At 38.4% G+C, this 18,460-nt stretch overlaps 2 protein-coding genes and 1 long non-coding RNA gene across 8 annotated transcripts; 1 reads left to right on the top strand and 2 right to left on the bottom strand.

Annotated features, from left to right (window-relative positions):
* Positions 1 to 164: 164 nt before the first annotated feature.
* Positions 165 to 4,995, bottom strand: LOC131780602 (uncharacterized). Of its 4 annotated transcripts, none has more exons than XM_066169068.1 (5): positions 4,837 to 4,995; positions 4,451 to 4,577; positions 2,320 to 2,682; positions 1,299 to 1,649; positions 165 to 886 (listed from the first exon to the last, which is right to left on the bottom strand). In XM_066169068.1, the coding sequence occupies exons 1-5, from the start codon at positions 4,906 to 4,908 to the stop codon at positions 726 to 728; spliced, it is 1,074 nt and encodes a 357-aa protein (XP_066025165.1). In that variant the 5' UTR covers positions 4,909 to 4,995; the 3' UTR covers positions 165 to 725. The 4 variants fall into 4 exon arrangements, with proteins under 4 accessions (XP_066025165.1, XP_058953198.2, XP_058953197.2 ...); XM_059097215.2 differs by lacking the exon at positions 4,451 to 4,577 and adding an exon at positions 4,582 to 4,656 and having other exon boundaries at positions 4,837 to 4,882; XM_059097214.2 differs by lacking the exon at positions 4,451 to 4,577 and having other exon boundaries at positions 4,582 to 4,969.
* Positions 4,996 to 6,110: 1,115 nt separating this feature from the next.
* Positions 6,111 to 9,855, top strand: LOC131780599 (uncharacterized). Of its 2 annotated transcripts, XR_010716298.1 has the most exons (4): positions 6,116 to 6,448; positions 6,611 to 7,099; positions 7,467 to 7,523; positions 8,437 to 9,855. It is a non-coding gene; the product is annotated as an uncharacterized lncRNA (long non-coding RNA). The 2 variants fall into 2 exon arrangements; XR_010716297.1 differs by having other exon boundaries at positions 6,111 to 6,448; positions 6,611 to 7,523.
* A 1,101-nt stretch (positions 9,856 to 10,956) lies between these two features.
* On the bottom strand, positions 10,957 to 18,146 carry LOC131780604 (uncharacterized). 2 transcript variants are annotated; one of them, XM_059097220.2, is made up of 4 exons: positions 15,359 to 18,146; positions 13,405 to 13,767; positions 12,338 to 12,685; positions 10,957 to 12,001 (listed from the first exon to the last, which is right to left on the bottom strand). In XM_059097220.2, exons 1-4 carry the CDS (start codon positions 15,459 to 15,461, stop codon positions 11,826 to 11,828), a joined length of 990 nt encoding a protein of 329 aa, XP_058953203.2. In that variant the 5' UTR covers positions 15,462 to 18,146; the 3' UTR covers positions 10,957 to 11,825. The 2 variants fall into 2 exon arrangements, with proteins under 2 accessions (XP_058953203.2, XP_058953204.2); XM_059097221.2 differs by having other exon boundaries at positions 17,440 to 18,146.
* Between the last annotated feature and the right edge of the window lie 314 nt (positions 18,147 to 18,460).

The following is an 18,460-nucleotide window of genomic DNA, read 5'->3' as shown; positions in this document are numbered from 1 at the left end:
TTCAACCTTATATTAACAGCTGTTTTTACAAACGTTTGTCTAAAGTGAGTTTAAAGTAAAGATTAAAACTTCACATTTAGATATCCGTTATGAAAAAGAGATGACGAACCATCCTCTTGTAGATTGGGAGCGTATTATCAAGGTGACAGAACTTTATACAACTGGTTTGGTCTTTCATTGTCCTGATTCGAACATCAGTGCTGTAAGCTAAGAGTCATTTATCCATTTCGATCATGATTCTACAGGTGAGATTTTTACAGAGACTTAGACAATTCAACAGTCACAAATACGAATTGCTATTTATCAAAGCTGACGATTAGTCAGCTTGAGTAAGCTTTACAGATACGTAAATTATTTGCCATAATGCTTGTGTTTCATTGAATTAAGAAGGCTTACACCAATTAAATAGCGAACAATTGAACATTTTTAAAAATATTTTTGGAATTTTTAGAGGCTTATGTTATATATTATCGCGCAATATTTTAAAAAGTGGAAGCGTTATATTTAAAACTTTGAGCAAATTTCTCTTAATAAATATACATTTTGTGTTTTCGCACAGTCTTATCTACTCTTTGTGGGTGAATGTTCCTTTCTCAGGCAAGAGATTTAATGACAATCTTTTGTCTTATGCAATGATAGCCCAAGATATTTGGATGCTATTATTCGCAGTCAAGGATCTGTAGTAAAGTTTCCACTGAACAAGCTTGTGGTTTCTCCTGCTGTTTCTATGGTATGGAGCAAACTGAGATCATGAACTGTATGATCACCCAAATAACAGAGACGTTTAATACAGGTGCTTGCCAACTGTTTTTCATAGTGTAAGATCGAGCGTTGGCTCGGGTGGGCTGTGCTGTCTTAATGGAGGGTGAAGTTGATCCGTCGACAGCTAAACAAAGGGAAATGTTAAAGCTCGATGAGTGCCGGAAAATTTGTGCGATGGAGCAAAAAACAGATGTTTCTTCTAGGCTAACCTCAACTATCTGCGCGTTTGTGAATTACATTAGAGGGGAAAAGGGACAGCTGCATTTCATTTAGACTCAAAAAATTCTAATCACTTCCTTTAAAGTGGCCTAATAGGTCACCCTGACAATTTAACACACCGTTAACGCAATGAAGGGGCTGCTCACCAGGTAACGTAAACAAAATCTAAGGGAGCAGTTTAGAAGGAGGGGGGTCTCGGGGTGAAAAAAAATGATAAATCGTAATCAGAAAACAACTTGGTATGCTCCAAATACCAGGCTGACATTCGTGTGACGCCCCTCTGCCCTTATCTTGAAATTAAGAGTCTATGAACTAACCTGGTCGGGGTAAGGCGACATCTCTCACCCGAATGATGTAAACTCGAGGTGCCCGTTGGATTCCGATGGGATGTAACTCACATTGAAATCTTAATCCGCGGTCATTGGGCGTGACTTTTGTCAGGATGACTGACAGTCCGTCTGTCTTTAACCTTGTTAAATATTCTGGGCAAGATCTTGTGCAATTGATCAATGTGCACAAAACCCTGGATGGACTGCAGTGCGCAATTTTTTCCTTTCCACCATCCTGAAGAATCCTGTACCATGATATGTCTTCCATGTCATTCTTTGAAAATTTTCCATGAATCGGACGGCTCAGGTTGATGCTTTTACCAACAGTCGTGGACAAGCCTTGGGAGGGAAAAGGAAGACAGATTAGACTATAGCACTGTAAATCTTGCCTGTAAACCCTTTAACTCCCAGTGATTAACATCTAACTTCTCCCTGCCACATCCATACATTATCCAGGCAAACTAATTTAAAAGAAAATATGTAGCAGCTGGAGGGGAGAATTGACTGTCAGATCTTGGGAGTTCAAGAGATAATGTAGGCACTTAAGGTAGCTTCCCGTAAGCACTGTGGTGAAAAAATTTGAATAGAGATTTCAAAGTAAATCAATCTCTGCAGTTAAGCCATGTTTTAAACTATTGTAGTTAATTTATTCACAAAAAAACAAAGCTTTTCGAAGACGTTATGTCTGTGTGGCAGGCGGTTCTGGTGAGCCTGCGACTTCCCCCAATTTTTTTCGGTAAGTCAACAGTGCACAATAACGTGTCCTTCAATTTAGATGTGCGGAAAAGCGCACATTCGTAGAATCTACATGGCATGAGTTTTAAACAATATACACTCCTTTTGCCGGAACACGTGCCTGCTGATTCACAAATGAAGAGCAGAGGTACAAGCCACTTTCCGTAAGGTGCGCAAACCACCCCACCCCCCTCCCCCCAACTCGCTAAAGCAACTGCAAGCCTTGAGAAAGGGAAAACAGAGCCAATTCACATGTTAAGCTTTATTCACTCACAATTTGCTGAAGAACTGACTGTGATCGTGTAATCACACGGAGGCTTGTTTCCTTTATGTATCACGCGGCATGTGTACGTGAGTTTATCGTTGAACTTCTTCTGTTTGATGTAAAGCACACCCCGCACGGCAGCTGTTGTCTCAATTCTCTGCTGATATCTCCCAGTGATGTTATACTTGTGGCATTTAAAATACTCGTTACAATACACGAGCTTTTGTTTGTCCTGGCCTTGCTTTTCTGGATCGTCAACAGTCCAGATCAGCTCTTTGTAAGACTTTTCCTGGATAGGATCAGCAAGTTGAGGGTGGCTAAGCCGGATCTTGTCGTTCGTGCATTCTGTTCGAATGTCGTTACCCACAGCACCTGGAGAGAAAAAACATGAAAGGCAATGTTAATTATGAGTGACAGTTATAGTAGTTCATACGACTTAAACTTAAGCCCGACTTCGGTTGAACGAAATTAAACATTTTAGAGATAATAAGTTCCATTTTGTCATGCTCTCCCCGCTAAGAGAGGCTGGTTATTTACCAAAGCTTCCAGACAGGGGTAGAGTCATCAAACACAAGAGGCTCTAAAATTTCCCCTGGAGCGCTTTCGTATAGTTCACTGAATAATTAATCCATGGTTTGTAGACTAAACGTGTGTCTTTGGATTGTAGCTGAGAATATCAAATACTCTTCAATTTTTTACTTCTAATATTTAGATATCAAAAGCATTTGAGACAAGCATCCATTTGGAAGAGAGAGACCCAAAATGGAAGCTTTCATGTTCCTGTTATGCTGATCAAATGTCACTACCCCTCTGGAAAAAGTTGATGTTATCAGTGCCTAATCATCAAAAGGGTTTTTTCCCTTCAGTTTCAATACTAAACAAAACATGAAAAATGATGATAAGTGGATATCACTGATTGAGTGGTATCAAATACGTATTTCAAAAAATAAGGCAATACACAGGTTTTGTTTAGCGCCATCAGTTAATTTCACATGTTCATTTCTTACCCGGGATATCGTTCTCTGGCAAGATATACGGTTTGCATGACTCTACGCTCGAACTCCCATAGTATGAGAAAGTTTCACGTTGGAAATAAAATCATTACACTATTGCACAGGATTTTACGTGTTTGGTACAATTCTATTGAGGAAAATCTGGTGGTTTGGAATATCACAAAGTGATAAAAAAATGAATACAGCTACGTATCTTTAGTAAGACAAATACGAAAAATGTTTAAACTCTTTGGAGACCGTAAACATCTGCAATTGCTATAATCTGGCAATATAACAGTGTAAACGACCCTTTCCTAACTCTGAAACATTTTGTACTTGTGAATTGCTGATTTAATCGTAATAAATTCATGACGGCCAGTGTGTCTGCGGTCAAGATCATATTAAAAATGTAACAAATCACTAATTCACTTACCCCCAAACAAAGGAAATGAAGCAAACATGGTACATACTCCAAAAAGATATAAACACTTGCAAACAAGATTGAAAGATTGTAACCTAAGAGCGGTAACAGCCATGGCCAAAGGTGTGTTCAATAATCTTGATCGCTTCGCAATGGTTTTGTTCACGTTAGTATGGAGGTGAGAGCATATTTATAGACATCATTACGTCATCTAGACTCTTTAATTATGCTGAAGTAATATCTGTAAACAAACGGGGAATCACCCATGAGAAATTCCCTGTTTGTTTTGGGGCTTAAGCTTATCAAACAGGCTTTTTAAACGATCGACAATTACTATCGGTGGTAATCAACTGATTTGCATCGCGGCTTTTAACTAGTGACTGTTAATCTTTGCATAGCTCGTCGTCCAGTTGGCACTATAAACATCCAATGGACTAATGAGATAGAAAATTATGTCATTCTCTGACTGATTTAATTCTTTTCGCCTGACTAGTTTTGATTCACGGGCGCTTTAAAATGTTTTGAATTTTTGAATTTTCGTTTCCCGCAGAATTCAATTAAACAGAGTCACAGCCGGCAAAGCAAGCTAGTTACGTATGAAATCATCAACTGGCAAAGTACGAACGCGACTAAATTTATACCTTCCCAACTTGTTTGAGGTAAACATGGCTCACTCTTATCGTGAAATTTGCGTTCATAATTTTTCACTACATTTTAAAACGATTACCGTTCGTTAGTGCATGGTGATGTTTTTTAGAAGTGCGTTGCCCAAATCTTCTCTTCAGAAGCCATCCCTTCTGTGTGCAGATACGACACTGCGCCAGCTGTGTTCCAAAATAACGAAAATACGGAACCTACCATGAGAAAAGACCAAAAGTACTTGGAGTATGAATGCTTTCTGTGATAGCGGATGGCGGAATCGGTGCATCTCTCCTTTCAACATTAAAAATAAACCCATCGTAAGCTTCAAACGGCGTGAATTATATACAAGATATATTTATCAACAAAACTTTGGATTAAGGACCGGAGGAGGCTGTTTTCTAATGTAAGTCTCCCTTCATTTTCGATTGCAGAATCTGGAACTATTCCTGTTTTTCTTTAGTGTCAGCTGACCTCAGCAGATTTCGGCCAAACTGAAAATCCATAGCTGGAATACATCTGGACTCGTTTAGGGAAAGGGGCCATGGATTCTGCCAGTCTTTGTCCGCTGAATGGGGCCTTTACTTTTTCGTAAATTGGGATTGCAGATTTTGTTTCATGCCGTAAATCCCATCATCTAGAGCCGGGCTGGCGCGCACTATAAAGCGGAACAATCATTGTTCACATTGTTTGTGACCGTGTGTTTCTTAGAGAAGACTGGAACTAAGTTAAATGCCTGTCGAAAAATGCCTCCGAGCGGTACTTGGGTTAGTCCAAAGGCGCCAAAACTCAAATGTTCTGAAAGTAAAACGTTTTCCCGTCATTTTGATACCAAACATGCAATACTTTCTTCGATGTTCGCTTAAAAAGAGACAGAGGAGGAAATAGTAAAAGGGAAGGCAAGGTTCGTTTGTCGTTCTATAGTATTTTTGGCCCGGATAGTCTTAAATATTTCTTCTTATCCGAGAAATTTTGTTACGAAGAGAAACTTCAAAGCCTTGACTAGAACTCTATGATTTTTGTTTTCCTAATTTTGCATTCTTTTCTTAGTTTTTAGTGAGTAAATATTTAGGACGCCGCCGAAAAAGAACGCGCGCTTTAACGTGGCTCAATACATGAAAGATCGGAAGGTTGCAAGAGAGAAAGCTGTTAATGAAAATCGCAAGCCATTGGCAGAGTACAAAGATGAGTAGCACAATCACCATACCCACTTCTGTAACATGTATGGAAAATGTGAAAATTGCTAGTTTGGGACAAAATCTCTTCTTTAGGTTTGTTTTAAACTTACATCTACTATTACAACTGATTTATTTCAAACTATTTTATTTTTGTCACATTTGATTCAAATTTGTATTTACCCATAATCCCTTGTGGGTGTGGTCTTTTTCACAAATAATCAATTTCGAGTTCACTGACACAGTAAAAAGTAGAAATAATAACATTTTGTATTACATGGAGGCTAGTATCTCCTCAGTGAGATCAACTGGCACTCTAAAAACTGACTTTCTCTTTCTGCCTCTTTTTACAACTTGAAGATCACATAAGCGTTTTTCTCTTGGAAATTCAGCTCTCTTTTTGCGATTCTTTCCATTATATCTTAGATTCCTTAGCCTATTCTTTTCCTACTTTTCCTCCTCCACTCTTTGATCCTCGCAAGCTTTTCTTCCTTTCGTTAACCATACCTCTTGTCAAACGCACCTGAAGCGATATTTACATATTGCTAAATCTCAGAAAAATTATAGAGCTTGAAGACCCCGCTACCCTTGATAACGTCGCAGAAACCCCCAAAACAAGGAAAGGTTACCAAGCTCTTTTCGACACGGAGATGAAAAGATGAAGGCGAAAATGGAGGAGCAAACAGCAGATTTCACAGCGCTTTTGGTGGCATTTGTGGAGAGACTCCGTTCTCAATATGGCGTCAACATGGTAAAAAGCGTAGCGACTTGGTCAAAAGTGAATATTTTGGCCGTTTCTGAAGATATGGACCCGAAAACTTGGAAATGACAAGAGAAACTTATGAGCATTGAAGTGCAATCGATTTCGAAACCGGATTTTCCGTGTTTGAAGTATAGTGGCGAAGGAGAAGGTAAGTTGATGAAAAATATTATTGCGTAATCAGGTTTTAGAAAACCGTAGCGACTGTTTTACACTAATATTTCTCCGTTTATAGTCAATCCTTTAGACTGATTTTTCGCTATTTTAGAACACCAAGTATGAGCATTTGGTTGATGTGTTTTTGTTCCCACAGGATTCCAGTTCAGTCAATCTACGGACAACAACTTGGTGTACTTCCAAATTCTGAAAACCCAGCGTTACACAAAGGATACTTAGGAATGATGAATCTTTTCTATGCGTTTTAATAAACTTGAAATGTCAAAGTTTTGCTCAAATCTAGTGTTTATTGTGTGTTATCATTAGGTGTAATTTGTTTGCTCAAACGAGCTTTCTTTTCACTGAAAAATGTATTTAAAAAATTTTACCACTGAGATTGTGTTACGCGTTACAACCAAAATTGGCTCGATTTTTCATCTTTCACGGGTATTTTCTCGAAGACAGTAATGTGGTTTTCTGATTTTTTGCTTTTACAATAATCAATAAGAACAACTTTACCTGTAAGCAAAGATTTGGCTTCAATGAAAATGTAAAACAGAAGAAATTATTGAAAGTTTGCAGTCAACCCCCTATGGGCATGGTGATTGTGCTACTCATCGAAAAGGTCCAATGAGCCCAGGAAAAGGTGAGATAGCATATTTAATTTGTTATTTTAACGTAAATTAGTATTAGTGCTTTGAAAATGTCTTATATTTCGAATATTAGAGAATTTAGTATCAGAGTATTTTAGGCGAGTGGTGGAAATGTGAGTACAGGGAGGCTTGTATTTCAATTTTGACAAGGTAGGAAATTCAAAATAATAATAATAATAATAATAATGATTTTAATTATAAACAGGGTAATGGTTTGTGCATCCCTGCTGTACCTCCCTACACAAACATTCGTTAATACCCCCCCCCCCCACCAGCTTTTTATCTGTCTGAACTTTAAATGAACTTTAAAAATTAACCAATCAGTGCATAAGAAATCACATGTTTAATTAATGCTTTCAGTTGGCCACAGTAAGGGAATGATGCAAGGACATAACACATGAGTTGGAAAATATTCCTGTGAGTATACTCTTGATTCCTTATTGTGGTGGTTTTACCAGCACTGGCAAGTGTGTAGCAAAAAACTGCTGTGCACAACTTCTGACTGTAGGTTTTCATTAGTTAGTAGATGGATGAAATTTTATGCCAATTTTTGATAAAAGCATTAATGAAAAATACTCAATTTTGTGAGAAGAAAAAATATTTCTACAAGTTAAATTTTGGTGGACTGGCCACTTAACACAGAGCCAGTACCAGCATGACAGCCAGTGCCAGGCTTCTATGCCAGTGCCTGGACAAGAAACCTGAGTGTGTGCCTGTGTTCATCTGGTTAGTCAGAGGACTGTCATAAATGGCAGTGTCTCTCAATTGTAAACATTAAAATATCAAATGCAAGATATAAGTTGGTAAAGACATTTCAACTCGTTCAAGAACAAAGACTCTCCCTCTCTTTTACTGTCATTTTTTGTTTGAGACTCTATCTACATACATACCGGTAGTAAGAGTTTTAAGAATGGCAAGTTTTTCAGTAGGTGGAATCTCAATGCCTGGCACAGGCTGCGAATGTCAAATTCCATATATTGCCAGGCTTCAGGAAGATGTGGATAGATTGCAAAAAGAAAAAATATTTTTGCAAGTTAAATTTTGGTGGACTGGCCACTCAGCACAGAGCCAGTACCAGAATGACAGCCAGTGCCAGGGCAAGAAACCTGAGTATGTGCCTATGTTCATCTGGTCAGTCAGAAGACTGTCTTAAATGACGGTGTCTCTAAATTGTCAAAATAAACATCAAAATATCAAATGTAAGATATGGTGAGATAAAATTGTTGTGTTCAGATCTATTTTGTTTACAATTTTGGTCTCACCCAACCACTTCTTATTTTAATAAATGTGTTACTACCCAGTGTCTAATTTAATTGAATTATATTTTTAGACACAGGGACAGGTATCTCAGGCACAAACAAGAAGCCCTACTGCACTTGTTGATGGACGATCAACACTGGGTCCAAGAATTGCAAGAAAAAGGAGGCACGAGACCATTGAAACTGCCGCCAGAATTCATGGAAGCACAAATGAACATTCTTCAGCCACTTTAGAGGGATTGTTCTACACTTTGCAGAAAAGATGCAAATTGGATACTCAAACAAATTATGTGACAGGGAACAAGCAGTTGACTAATAGAGTAGTTTCTAAAGAGTATAAGAAAAATGTTTTAAAATTTGAAAAGTCAGATGACAACATTGTACGAAGTATTGCAACATATTATGCAAGTGGTGTAAAGGGCAAAAGAAAGTACAAAAGTGTTAGACTGGTGCTTTCAATGAAATCAAATGAAAGTAAACCAGGGAAAAGAACAAGCATTTCAATTTGTAAAGGCTGTAAGGTACCAAAGCTTTTCGCTTATAGTAACCTTGTGGAACAGTTAAAAAAGATTGATATTGGAACTGTTCATGAAATTGACCCAGACTATCTAGAGGGCTTAAATACTGAAAAGTCAGTGAATGATGCATATAGAGACTTAAGACAATACCTTCCAATGCTTGCCAAATTTTGTCTATCTAAGAATATAAAAGAAAGCTTGAAAGGCTTTACAGAATCAACAGGCACTTTTCAAATTGTTTTTGGTGGTGACTGATGCCCATTTGGCAAGAATGAGAGCATATGTTCTTTTTTGGTCAGTTTCCTCAATGTTGGAAGAAGGGTGGCATCAAGTTATGATAACTTTCTAATTTTTAGTGCCAACTGTGATGAAAGCTCTCCTGTTACAAAGAAATATGTGAGGTCATTATTACTGCAAATTGCAGAGTTAGAAAGAGCCGAACGGCGCTTTTTTTACATTCTGAAAAATTAAGGAAAAAATTTCCGAGGACATCGCCCGTTTGAACTCTACGGTCCAAGCGCTTCGGGCCTTCATTTTTTGGACTGAGGCGCCTATGGAGCATGTTTAGCCACATCTTTACTTCTCCTTCGAGGAGTGCTTAGGCTGGAATTCGTGACATCTTAGCTCGTTTCAAAGAGCTTTGGCCCACACAGTGTTTTTCAAAAATTGAAGTGAGAGCTGTTTTCACTTCATCTTCAAACAAAAAGAAATTACCGACTTCATTACGTAGTGGACGCAGAGCCTCAGTGGCGTTCAAAATGGCATTTTCAGACGCCATTTTGAAAACTGTTTTGTACCTTTATTCGTATTTCCACTGTTCAATTTCAAACAACAGCGGGCGGCAAAGTTCCGCTTCACAACGCGCACTAGAGCGGCGTGCTCGAGCTAGCTAGCTCGAAGATGCCAGGTCCTAAAGATCGCAATGGCTATAATGTTAACTCTAAAAGCGACATTGGGAGTTTTTCAAATAAAACTTTGATTGCAGCCTCTCTGCTTCTCTTTCAGTTTCATGAGTCATAATAAACATGCTTTGTTGTTTGAATAAACTGATATTGAGCGTGAATAAATGTTTTAAGATAGCGCTTGGATTGCAGCTCAGGCTTTCGGTATCTTTTAGTTGCACGAATCACAATAAACGTGCTTTGAGGTTTGAATAAACTATACGTCACAGCTTGATAACAACTCTATTAGTAATAGCACACATGAAAAAAATTACGCGCGTCTGATCGGCTAAAAAGGAGTGCATTTTTCATGTAAGACGAGTGCAAATTACAGATTACGCGTGCGCTTTGCTAAATATTCCGTCCGTCTTGACTTTTTGTGATGCGTTTTTCATGTAAATTATCAGCAAGTAACAACATGATTTCTCGTGCAATGCGGTGTAAACAAGCCCTTGTAAGGTTTTCAAAGACTACAAATTGCACTCTTGCTCATTCACACCAAATTACACGAGAAATCATGTTGTGAATATATGAAAGTCATATATTTGAATTGCGGATAAAGACGTAACTATAAAAGCGAACATCGCAGTAATGAACACTATTTGAACAGTAGTGAAAATAAGGCCTGAAGAAAAATTTGAGCCTCTACGGGGTTTGAACCCATGACCTCTGCGATACCAGTACAGCGCTTTACCAAATAAACCCGTGAGATGGGGAATAAACGAATGTCAATATATGAAAGTCATATATTTGAACTGCGGATAAAGACGTTAACATCGCAAAAAAAAAAAAAAAAGCGAAGATGATATGATACTCGTTTGTGATCCATCTATCCTTTCTATACTGTTAGTCGTTAAAGCATTCATTTCTGAACAATAATTATCTTGAGAGAATTGATGTGAATCACTTTGTTTTTAATTCTAGTTTGTCGTTTGAGAGCGTGTCTTGCAAAAAAGCTTCGCGGAGTTTAACAAAACTAAAAGAAGTAAATTGATTTGCAATGCAAATGCAAACTGGTTATTCCAGCGAGCTTTAGACATTGAAAAAATTGATAATGGTGATAACAATGTTTTTATTGAAGAATGAGACACAACATACGTGTGACTTTACATCTTTATTAATAATCATGAGACTAAAAACTAAGAGCCAACTGCGTAGTTAAATCCATTTAAGACCAACGAGATAAAAATAGGTTGAGAAATAAAACTAAAAAGACGTATATTTAAAAAACCCCGTTTAAACCGTTCGGTTTTAACTCTGAGGAGTATGAGGTCATGGCCCCTATCTCTGAGAGCCGCCAGTGTCCTCGATTATTCTGTTAAACGTAACTCTGTCCCTATTCATCATTACATCAGACATAGACTGATTGATCTTATTTAAATAGCCGAGACGATAGGCTGGTCTGCGGAAAGTGTCAGTCTGATACAAATACTTGCCTTGAAAGGCGGAAAACACTTCAATTCATAAAGAAATGTTTATATTTTTATTATTAAAAACCTGCAGGCCACGCAAAAGTTGACGGTATGTTCTAGTCAAAAGAAACTGATAAAGACTGCCTACGGGGCCTCTTTTTGTCCCTTCATTACTCGAGACCTCAGTCGATTTCGTCTTAATGCTCAAAAAGAAGAATATAGTGCTCTTCTGGCAAGAATTATTTCGGATGAATATCCAAAATTCTTCTTTATATGGCTGGCGACAGGCAAGTAATTGTTCGTGAATAATTGTTCGTGAGCGAAGAAGCTGCATAAGATTTGTATTCGTAGAATTGTGACACGAAACAAAATGAAATACTTGTTGGACAGCAGTTCCATCATATAATAACATCTTGGTGATCAAAAGAACTCCACTTCCCAGGTGGAAAGGCTCGTTTGTGGACCCTTCAATCTGTAGCGAGTATTCCTTAACCACACCTGGTGCCTTGATAAGACGGAACCTTTGATCAGATCTATCCAACAGTTTCAAGTCGAAAATGTTGCAGTATATTCACCTTCCATACATATACTATCCAGGGAAAGTAAAAATTTCCGACATTAAGCACAGAAATAAAAGTGTTTTTGTCAATTTTAAGGTTACTGGCGTGACGTTATGCGGGATGGTGGGTCGGTGTTTTGTCCTGTTGCTTTCATCTTCTTGTAAAGACCCTCCTGTGATTACTTCTGGGGTTCTGGTTGGTGTACCTGTAGCAAAAAAGTGTTTAAACAGAAAATATCAAGCTCCTCATTTACAGTGTGTGATGATCTATCACAATGGTCGTATATTTTCTTGCTATTTTATATTTTAGTTTCTTGCAGTTATTAACGTTCGTGGAACAATTTAATCATCTCCAAGCTTTCATTAATACAACACTCACAAGGGAAAAGAGGGAGATAGTTGGAACATGTCACCACCTGTAGGCCGACAACATTTATTGTGAGCAAGGCCCCTAATGGCATTGAGCATGCTTACATGGCGCCTCTCCCACCCTCCCACCCCTACAACTCACCCTCGAAATCGCGTAAGTCTCACGCACTAACCTTCTCGGGGTACAGCGACCTCTTTGATCTTAATGGTATAAGCTTGACGTGTCCCGTGGATTCCTGGATGTAACTCGCACTGGAATTTCAAACCACGGTCATTGGGCGTAACATTTGTCAAGATGACTGATAATCCATTCGTCTTCAGCCTTCTTAGATACTCCGGGCACGATCTTGTGCAATTGATGAGCAAGCACGAAACCCTGGATGGACTGCAGTGCGCAATTTTTTCCTTTCCACCATTCTGAAGGATCCTGTACCATGTTATGTCTTCCACGTCTTTTTCTGAACATTTTTCATGAATCGCACGGCTCAGGTCGATTCTTTTCCCAACAGTCGTGGACAAGCCTTGAGAGGGAAAAACCAAAGAGAGATTGGCTTATAATACTACAAATTCTTAACGTGAACCTGAAGGTAACTTCCCGTCTACATTTGGCGGAGAAATTTTGAAAGAAAAGCAAATCAACTTTGCAGTTAGGGCAATCCTCCAAACTAACTTGAATAAATGATTCACCCCAAAGGAAACTTATCAAAGACGCGGTGTGGCAGGGGTGTCCTAGCGAGCTCACGATTTACCCATACCCTTTGTGAGTTATTTTTTCGGTTAAGCCAAGAGTACACAATAACTTGCGAATCTTACAAGAAAATCCCTTTATTATCTCCTGAGTCTTATGATTACGGTTCAAGAAAACGCCCAATTTCCTACATGGCATAACTATGTTACAGTACTCCCTTTGCCAGAACACAAGCCCGCCCATTCAGATACAAGCCATTTCCCGTTGAGTGCCCAGCGACGGAGGAATTCGTAACTGTGACCCCCACACCACCCTCCACCCATTGAACATCTCAGCTACGCCCTAAGCTAAGGCTGATTTTCTTAACGCTTCTCTTACACGAAATGGGGCTTTTTCCCGCAGCAGTGACCTCGTGAGAGCAATATGAAAAAAAATTGCTTAAAAACCGAGCTAAATTGTCTACTTTCAGATTATGCATGCATGGCTAATGTCTAACTATGTTTTTTAAGATTTTAAAAATGGATGGTTCACATGATTCGTTGATTTACTCACAATTTGCTGAAGATCTGACTGTGATCGTGTAATCACACGGAGGCTTGTTTCCTTTCTGTATCACGCGGCATGTGTACGTGAGTTTATCGTTGAACTTCTTCTGTTTGATGTAAAGCACTCCCCGCACGGCAGCGGTTGTCTCAATTCTGTTCTTATATCTCCCAGTGATGTTATACTTGTGGCATTTAGGATATTCGTTACAATAAACGAGCTTTTGTTTGTCCTGCCCTTGCTCTTCTGGATCGTCAACAGTCCAGATCAGCTCTTTGTAAGAGTTTTCCTGGATAAGACTAGCAAGTTGAGGGTTGCTAAGACGGATCTCGTCGTTTATGCATTCTGTTCGAATTTCGGTACCCACGGCACCTAAAAAAAGGAACAAAAAAAAGCAACGTTTATCTTGAGTGGCGGGTGTAGTTCCAAGATTAAGGCCCCATCATTTTTTTAAAATTTCATCGGGGGGGGGGGATGGAGAATTTGGCTGTGTCACAATTAAATTTACCTGATCGCTTCAAGGTTCTGTAGTAATCTAATGATTCCCAGTCATTGACAGTCAATTTTCTATGGCCTCCCATTTATCCTCTCGGTTAGCGACGACTGATTCTCGATCAGTTCCCCCTGAAAACCACGTGATCCCCCCCATAATCCTCCCACCCCCCCTCCCCTCCCCTCCAGATGCTAAATTATGTCTTGGTCCCCCAAACAAATTTTAACTCGACTTCGTTTGATAGAAAATAATTAACACAAATCATTAGCATTTTATTATGCCTACACTCAAAAGGAAAAGACTTATTGATCATCAGAGTTTCGAGAGACCGGAGGCATAGGGAAGACAAAGGCTTTTTAGAGGGGGAAGGCCTCATTAAAGAAAGTTCATGAAGGCAAAAATTCGAGTTATTATTTTCCTTTAGCACAGTCACCCAAAGGTTATGAATGACGTAGCAATATACATCTTTATGGTTAAATTCCCACGATATTGAAAACGAAAATGAATGCGGCCTTTAAGAAATGTCGATATTTTGTAATGTAACGTTATCGAGCCAAAAGAAACTTAAACCGTGACCGATTTTGATCGGGGGAGGTGGAAGCAAGAGAAGGGGGAAGGATGTTAGACTAAGGAGCTTATTACAAATATCACAGACTTGAGGATCTGGAAGTTACAGTCAAGTGTTAATAAGAGAAGTTAAGGGAGCTTATTAGTGCGTTATAAGCTTTTGATTTCGCATCGCCATAGTTTATGGAAAAATAGCTATGAACGTACGTAATTTTTTAAATCTAAATTCCGATCTCTAGATTACTAAAAGTATTCGATAAATGCGTCCACTTGTAAAAGAAAGAGACTCGATATAGATGTCATCATTGCTCAGAACAATACTGATCAGATGTCTTTGCCATTGTGAACCCAGGTGGTTGGTGTAATCAATTATTTATCAAGGGGATTTTCCCTTTTGAATACCAAAACAAAAGATGCAAATGACAAATGGCTATCAATATTTTGATTTTTAAGACGTATCTAACACGTAATTGAAAATCAAAGGCCATCTACAAGAGAGTTTTTTTGCGTTTAGTTCCATCAGTTTCGCGAAATTATTTCCAGGATACCACTCTCACAAAGCGGATACGCTTCTCGCCGACCCACATCAAGTTTCCATATGGTAAACTCTTAGGGAGCAAATATTGTGGGCAAATACTTTATTTAAGTTTTGAGTCGGAAACGAGATCGATATAGTTTACGTGTTTGTACAGTGCTATTGAGATGAATCTGATGGTTTGAAATTTCACTATGAGAAAAATGAATACATCAATACACTTACGCATCTCTGCTAAGAAGAGCATGAAAAATGTTTAAACTCTCAAGGAACGTAAATATCTGCAATCGCGGTAATCCAGCATTCTAGTATATCAACGTCGCGGTGGAGATCACGTTAAAAATGTAACAGATTACTTATTGACATACCTCCTAACAAAGGAAATGACACAAACATGCTGCATACTCCAAAAAGGGAAAACAACTTGCAAATATGGTCGGAAGATCGTAGCCTTCGAACGCTAACAGCCATAGTCTTAACTCTGTTAATCGGTTGCGTAAACTCGGCAATGAGGTTTTACTTGCGTTAGCAGAGCATATTTATAGACTTCATTACATCATGTTTATTTTGAGACCGTTTCATCATGCTGTGGTCCCGTTTGTAAATAAGCAATGAGGGAATCACCCTATTGCGCTCGCGTTAGGAAGGTTTTTGAAACGATCAACTGTTATCAACTGATTTCCAATATACAGTGTAGGTGACTGTTCGATCTTTGCATAGCTCCTCGTGCTGTTGGCATTGTAAACATCCTATAGGCCAACGACACAAAAAAACTTTAACAATATCATTTCTCTTACTGCTTTCTTTCTTATTGCCTAAATAGTTTTGATACACGAGCAGTTTATAATACATTGCCTCATGAGCGCTTTATGATATTTGAGGCACCACATTGTAATGACTTATTACAACAGTCTTCTAGATTACATCACTAGCGCAACGAAATTCTAACGGGAAGCGCACGTGTCAAATATTACATCCTGAACTGTCCGTTTGAAAAAGGCTTCTTCTCTCATTAAGCTTAAACGCTAAGACGTTTTTTGAAATTTCTTTCACGGGGTTTAACACATTCGAGTAATTTTGCGCCTAACTTTCTCCCATTTTCAGTAATCATACAGTTTATTTTTATACACCCACGATACGAACCGTTACTTCATATTTCAGACACTGGGCAACATGGACGTGGACTCTTTATAATCTGTTTTCTAGTTAATTAAAATGGTCCGAAGCGAAGTGAAATCGTTGCGCCTCGCTGCATCTTTTTTTCGTCGCCAATACATGGTAAGAATACGTTGTCAATAAAAATTCAGCGCTGGTATAAAACGAAATCTTTTGCCAAAACAGGTTCTTTTTCTGAAATTTACATACATGCGCAATAAGTAAAACTCGGAAATCAGATGAGAGAAGGATAAGGTCCCCTTCTGATAATAAATAAAAACACTTCCAACCCAAAATCTTAAGAGCACTTTGCAAATACGTAGCTCGGTCACTAAGGTGAATTAGAAACGGGAAACTTAAGCCAAAGAATTCAAGACACTCTGAATATACTGACAGAAAGGATTCCTCTGTGAATGATAATAACTAATTTTTGGTCGGGTGAAGTAAAGGTTATGGCTGATAAGATAATGGCCTGTCATCAGCATTAGGAAATATTTCGCTCTCAGGTGACTCAAAATAGGAAAATGGCCTTTAAGTTCATTTAAGACTCTATTAAGGCGCCTTTACAAATTAAAAATAAATATTCCAAAACTGTCGAGCTCAAATTTCTCCATTCTTCTCTATCTAGACTAATTCAATCCCAAAATAAAACCAGCAGTTTTAAAAAAAGAGTTGATGTTTGACGCTTAAATTTTAACAAATATTTGCTGCTATAATTTGTTTGTTAATCACTGATATTCGAATGCCCGTGCATGACTTTCGATCACTAGTTGCATTTCACACCTCATATAGCAATTGCAAACTAGCTTTCTTTGCAAACTTTTCAACACAGGGAAGGCAGCACCTGAATCTGGGAAAAAAAATCTGTTTACTTTCCATTCTCCAAAAGAACCTTTTCAGAATTCTGATACCGCAGAAAAAGATAAAATAAACGAACAATGTTATAAGGTTGGTATTCCTGTGAGACATTTAGGTCGGACTATACTGACAAGCTTGTTGCGTATGAAATCATCAATTAGCCACGTGCGAGCGCTTCTAACCATATATATACCATCCCCCACTTGCATTAGGATCACAAGGTTCACTCTTATCATAAAATGTCCTTTTGGCTCCAGTTTAAAACGAGCAACGATCGTTAATGGTCACGTTATTTAGAGGAACGTTTCATCAAACTTCTTTCCAGAAGCAGTTCCCCTTATTTACAGTTACGACACCGGCTAAGTCAGCTGAGTTCGGCTTAACTTCTTAGTGATCAAATGAATTCCGAAATGACAAAGAAAATCTCAAAACCTACCACAACAAAAGACAAAGAATGCTTGAAGTATGAATGCTTTCTGTGATAGCATTTGGCGGAATCTGTGCATCTTCTACTGAGATTTGTGGTACTCCTTTCAACGCTAGGAATAAGTCGATTGTAAGCTTCAAATGGCGTGAAACAGTTATTCATGAAAAAAAACCTTTGGACTTAGAGATGTGAGGGTTTTTTCCCTAATCTAAGTCTTTCACTTTCGACTGCGGGATTTTTAACTATTCCATGACACTCTAGTCGACTATGAGTAACTTTATTTTCTTCAGTGTCAACTGACTTCAGAAAATTGCGGTCACACTCAGTGAAAATCAATAGCTAGAATACATTTGGACCTTGGGTAAGAGGGCCATGGATTCTGTCATTCTTTGTTCGTCGAATAGGAGCTTTTTTTTCGTAAATTGGGACCACTGATTTTGTTTCATAATAATTTCATTGTCTCGAAGATGCTCCGTCCTCAGTAAAGATCGCACGGGCTAAAATGTTTACTCTAAAAGCGAAATTGAACGTTTCTTAATTAAAGCTTTCATTGCAGCCTTTTCTGCCTCTCTTTCAGTTTCATTAGTCAAAATATTTATGCTTTGTTGTTCGAATAAACTAATACCGAGACAAAATGAATGTTTTCAAATTGCGCTTGGATTGCAGGCTTTCGGTATCTCTTGCTTTTACGAGTCATAATAAACATGCTTTGTTGTTTGAATAAACTATAATTGCTTGATAATAGCTATAACTATTTGGAAGTAATAAACACCACTTAACTTGTTTGCCAACATTACTTCTGCGCAGAACAGGATTCTTCCCATCTAATTGAAGGGATTTTCCGCAGGAAATTGTTTACCTCCGAAAACAGGACCGTATCAAATCACGATGTATTTTGGTATCAATATTGCATCAGCCCTAGAATATTATCACGTAGTTATCTCACGATCATACTGTGGTGAACAGAGCGAAACGACCCTTGGTTGTATGTAGTGTATTGCGTTACATACCGTTAATACTGTAAGGAAAC

The sequence above is a fragment of the Pocillopora verrucosa genome, chromosome 1 (assembly GCF_036669915.1).
Source record: "Pocillopora verrucosa isolate sample1 chromosome 1, ASM3666991v2, whole genome shotgun sequence".
In the NCBI taxonomy this organism is placed as follows: domain Eukaryota; kingdom Metazoa; phylum Cnidaria; class Anthozoa; order Scleractinia; family Pocilloporidae; genus Pocillopora; species Pocillopora verrucosa.
This window is presented reverse-complemented; position numbering and strand designations above follow the sequence as displayed.

What these genes read in the sequence shown, in the direction of transcription:
- LOC131780604 (XM_059097220.2), bottom strand. Translation starts at nt 15,461, where the DNA reads ATGGCTGTTAGCGTTCGAAGGCTACGATCTTCCGACCATATTTGCAAG. An exon ending in AGTCAGATCTTCAGCAAATT is followed by an intron (nt 12,686 to 13,404) that starts GTGAGTAAATCA and finishes TTCCCTCTCAAG; the next exon opens with GCTTGTCCACGACTGTTGGG. An exon ending in GGTCGCTGTACCCCGAGAAG is followed by an intron (nt 12,002 to 12,337) that starts GTTAGTGCGTGA and finishes TTTTTGCTACAG; the next exon opens with GTACACCAACCAGAACCCCA.
- LOC131780602 (XM_066169068.1), bottom strand. Translation starts at nt 4,908, where the DNA reads ATGGCCCCTTTCCCTAAACGAGTCCAGATGTATTCCAGCTATGGATTT. An exon ending in TTTGGCCGAAATCTGCTGAG is followed by an intron (nt 4,578 to 4,836) that starts GTCAGCTGACAC and finishes TTCTCATGGTAG; the next exon opens with GTTCCGTATTTTCGTTATTT. An exon ending in AGTCAGTTCTTCAGCAAATT is followed by an intron (nt 1,650 to 2,319) that starts GTGAGTGAATAA and finishes TTCCCTCCCAAG; the next exon opens with GCTTGTCCACGACTGTTGGT.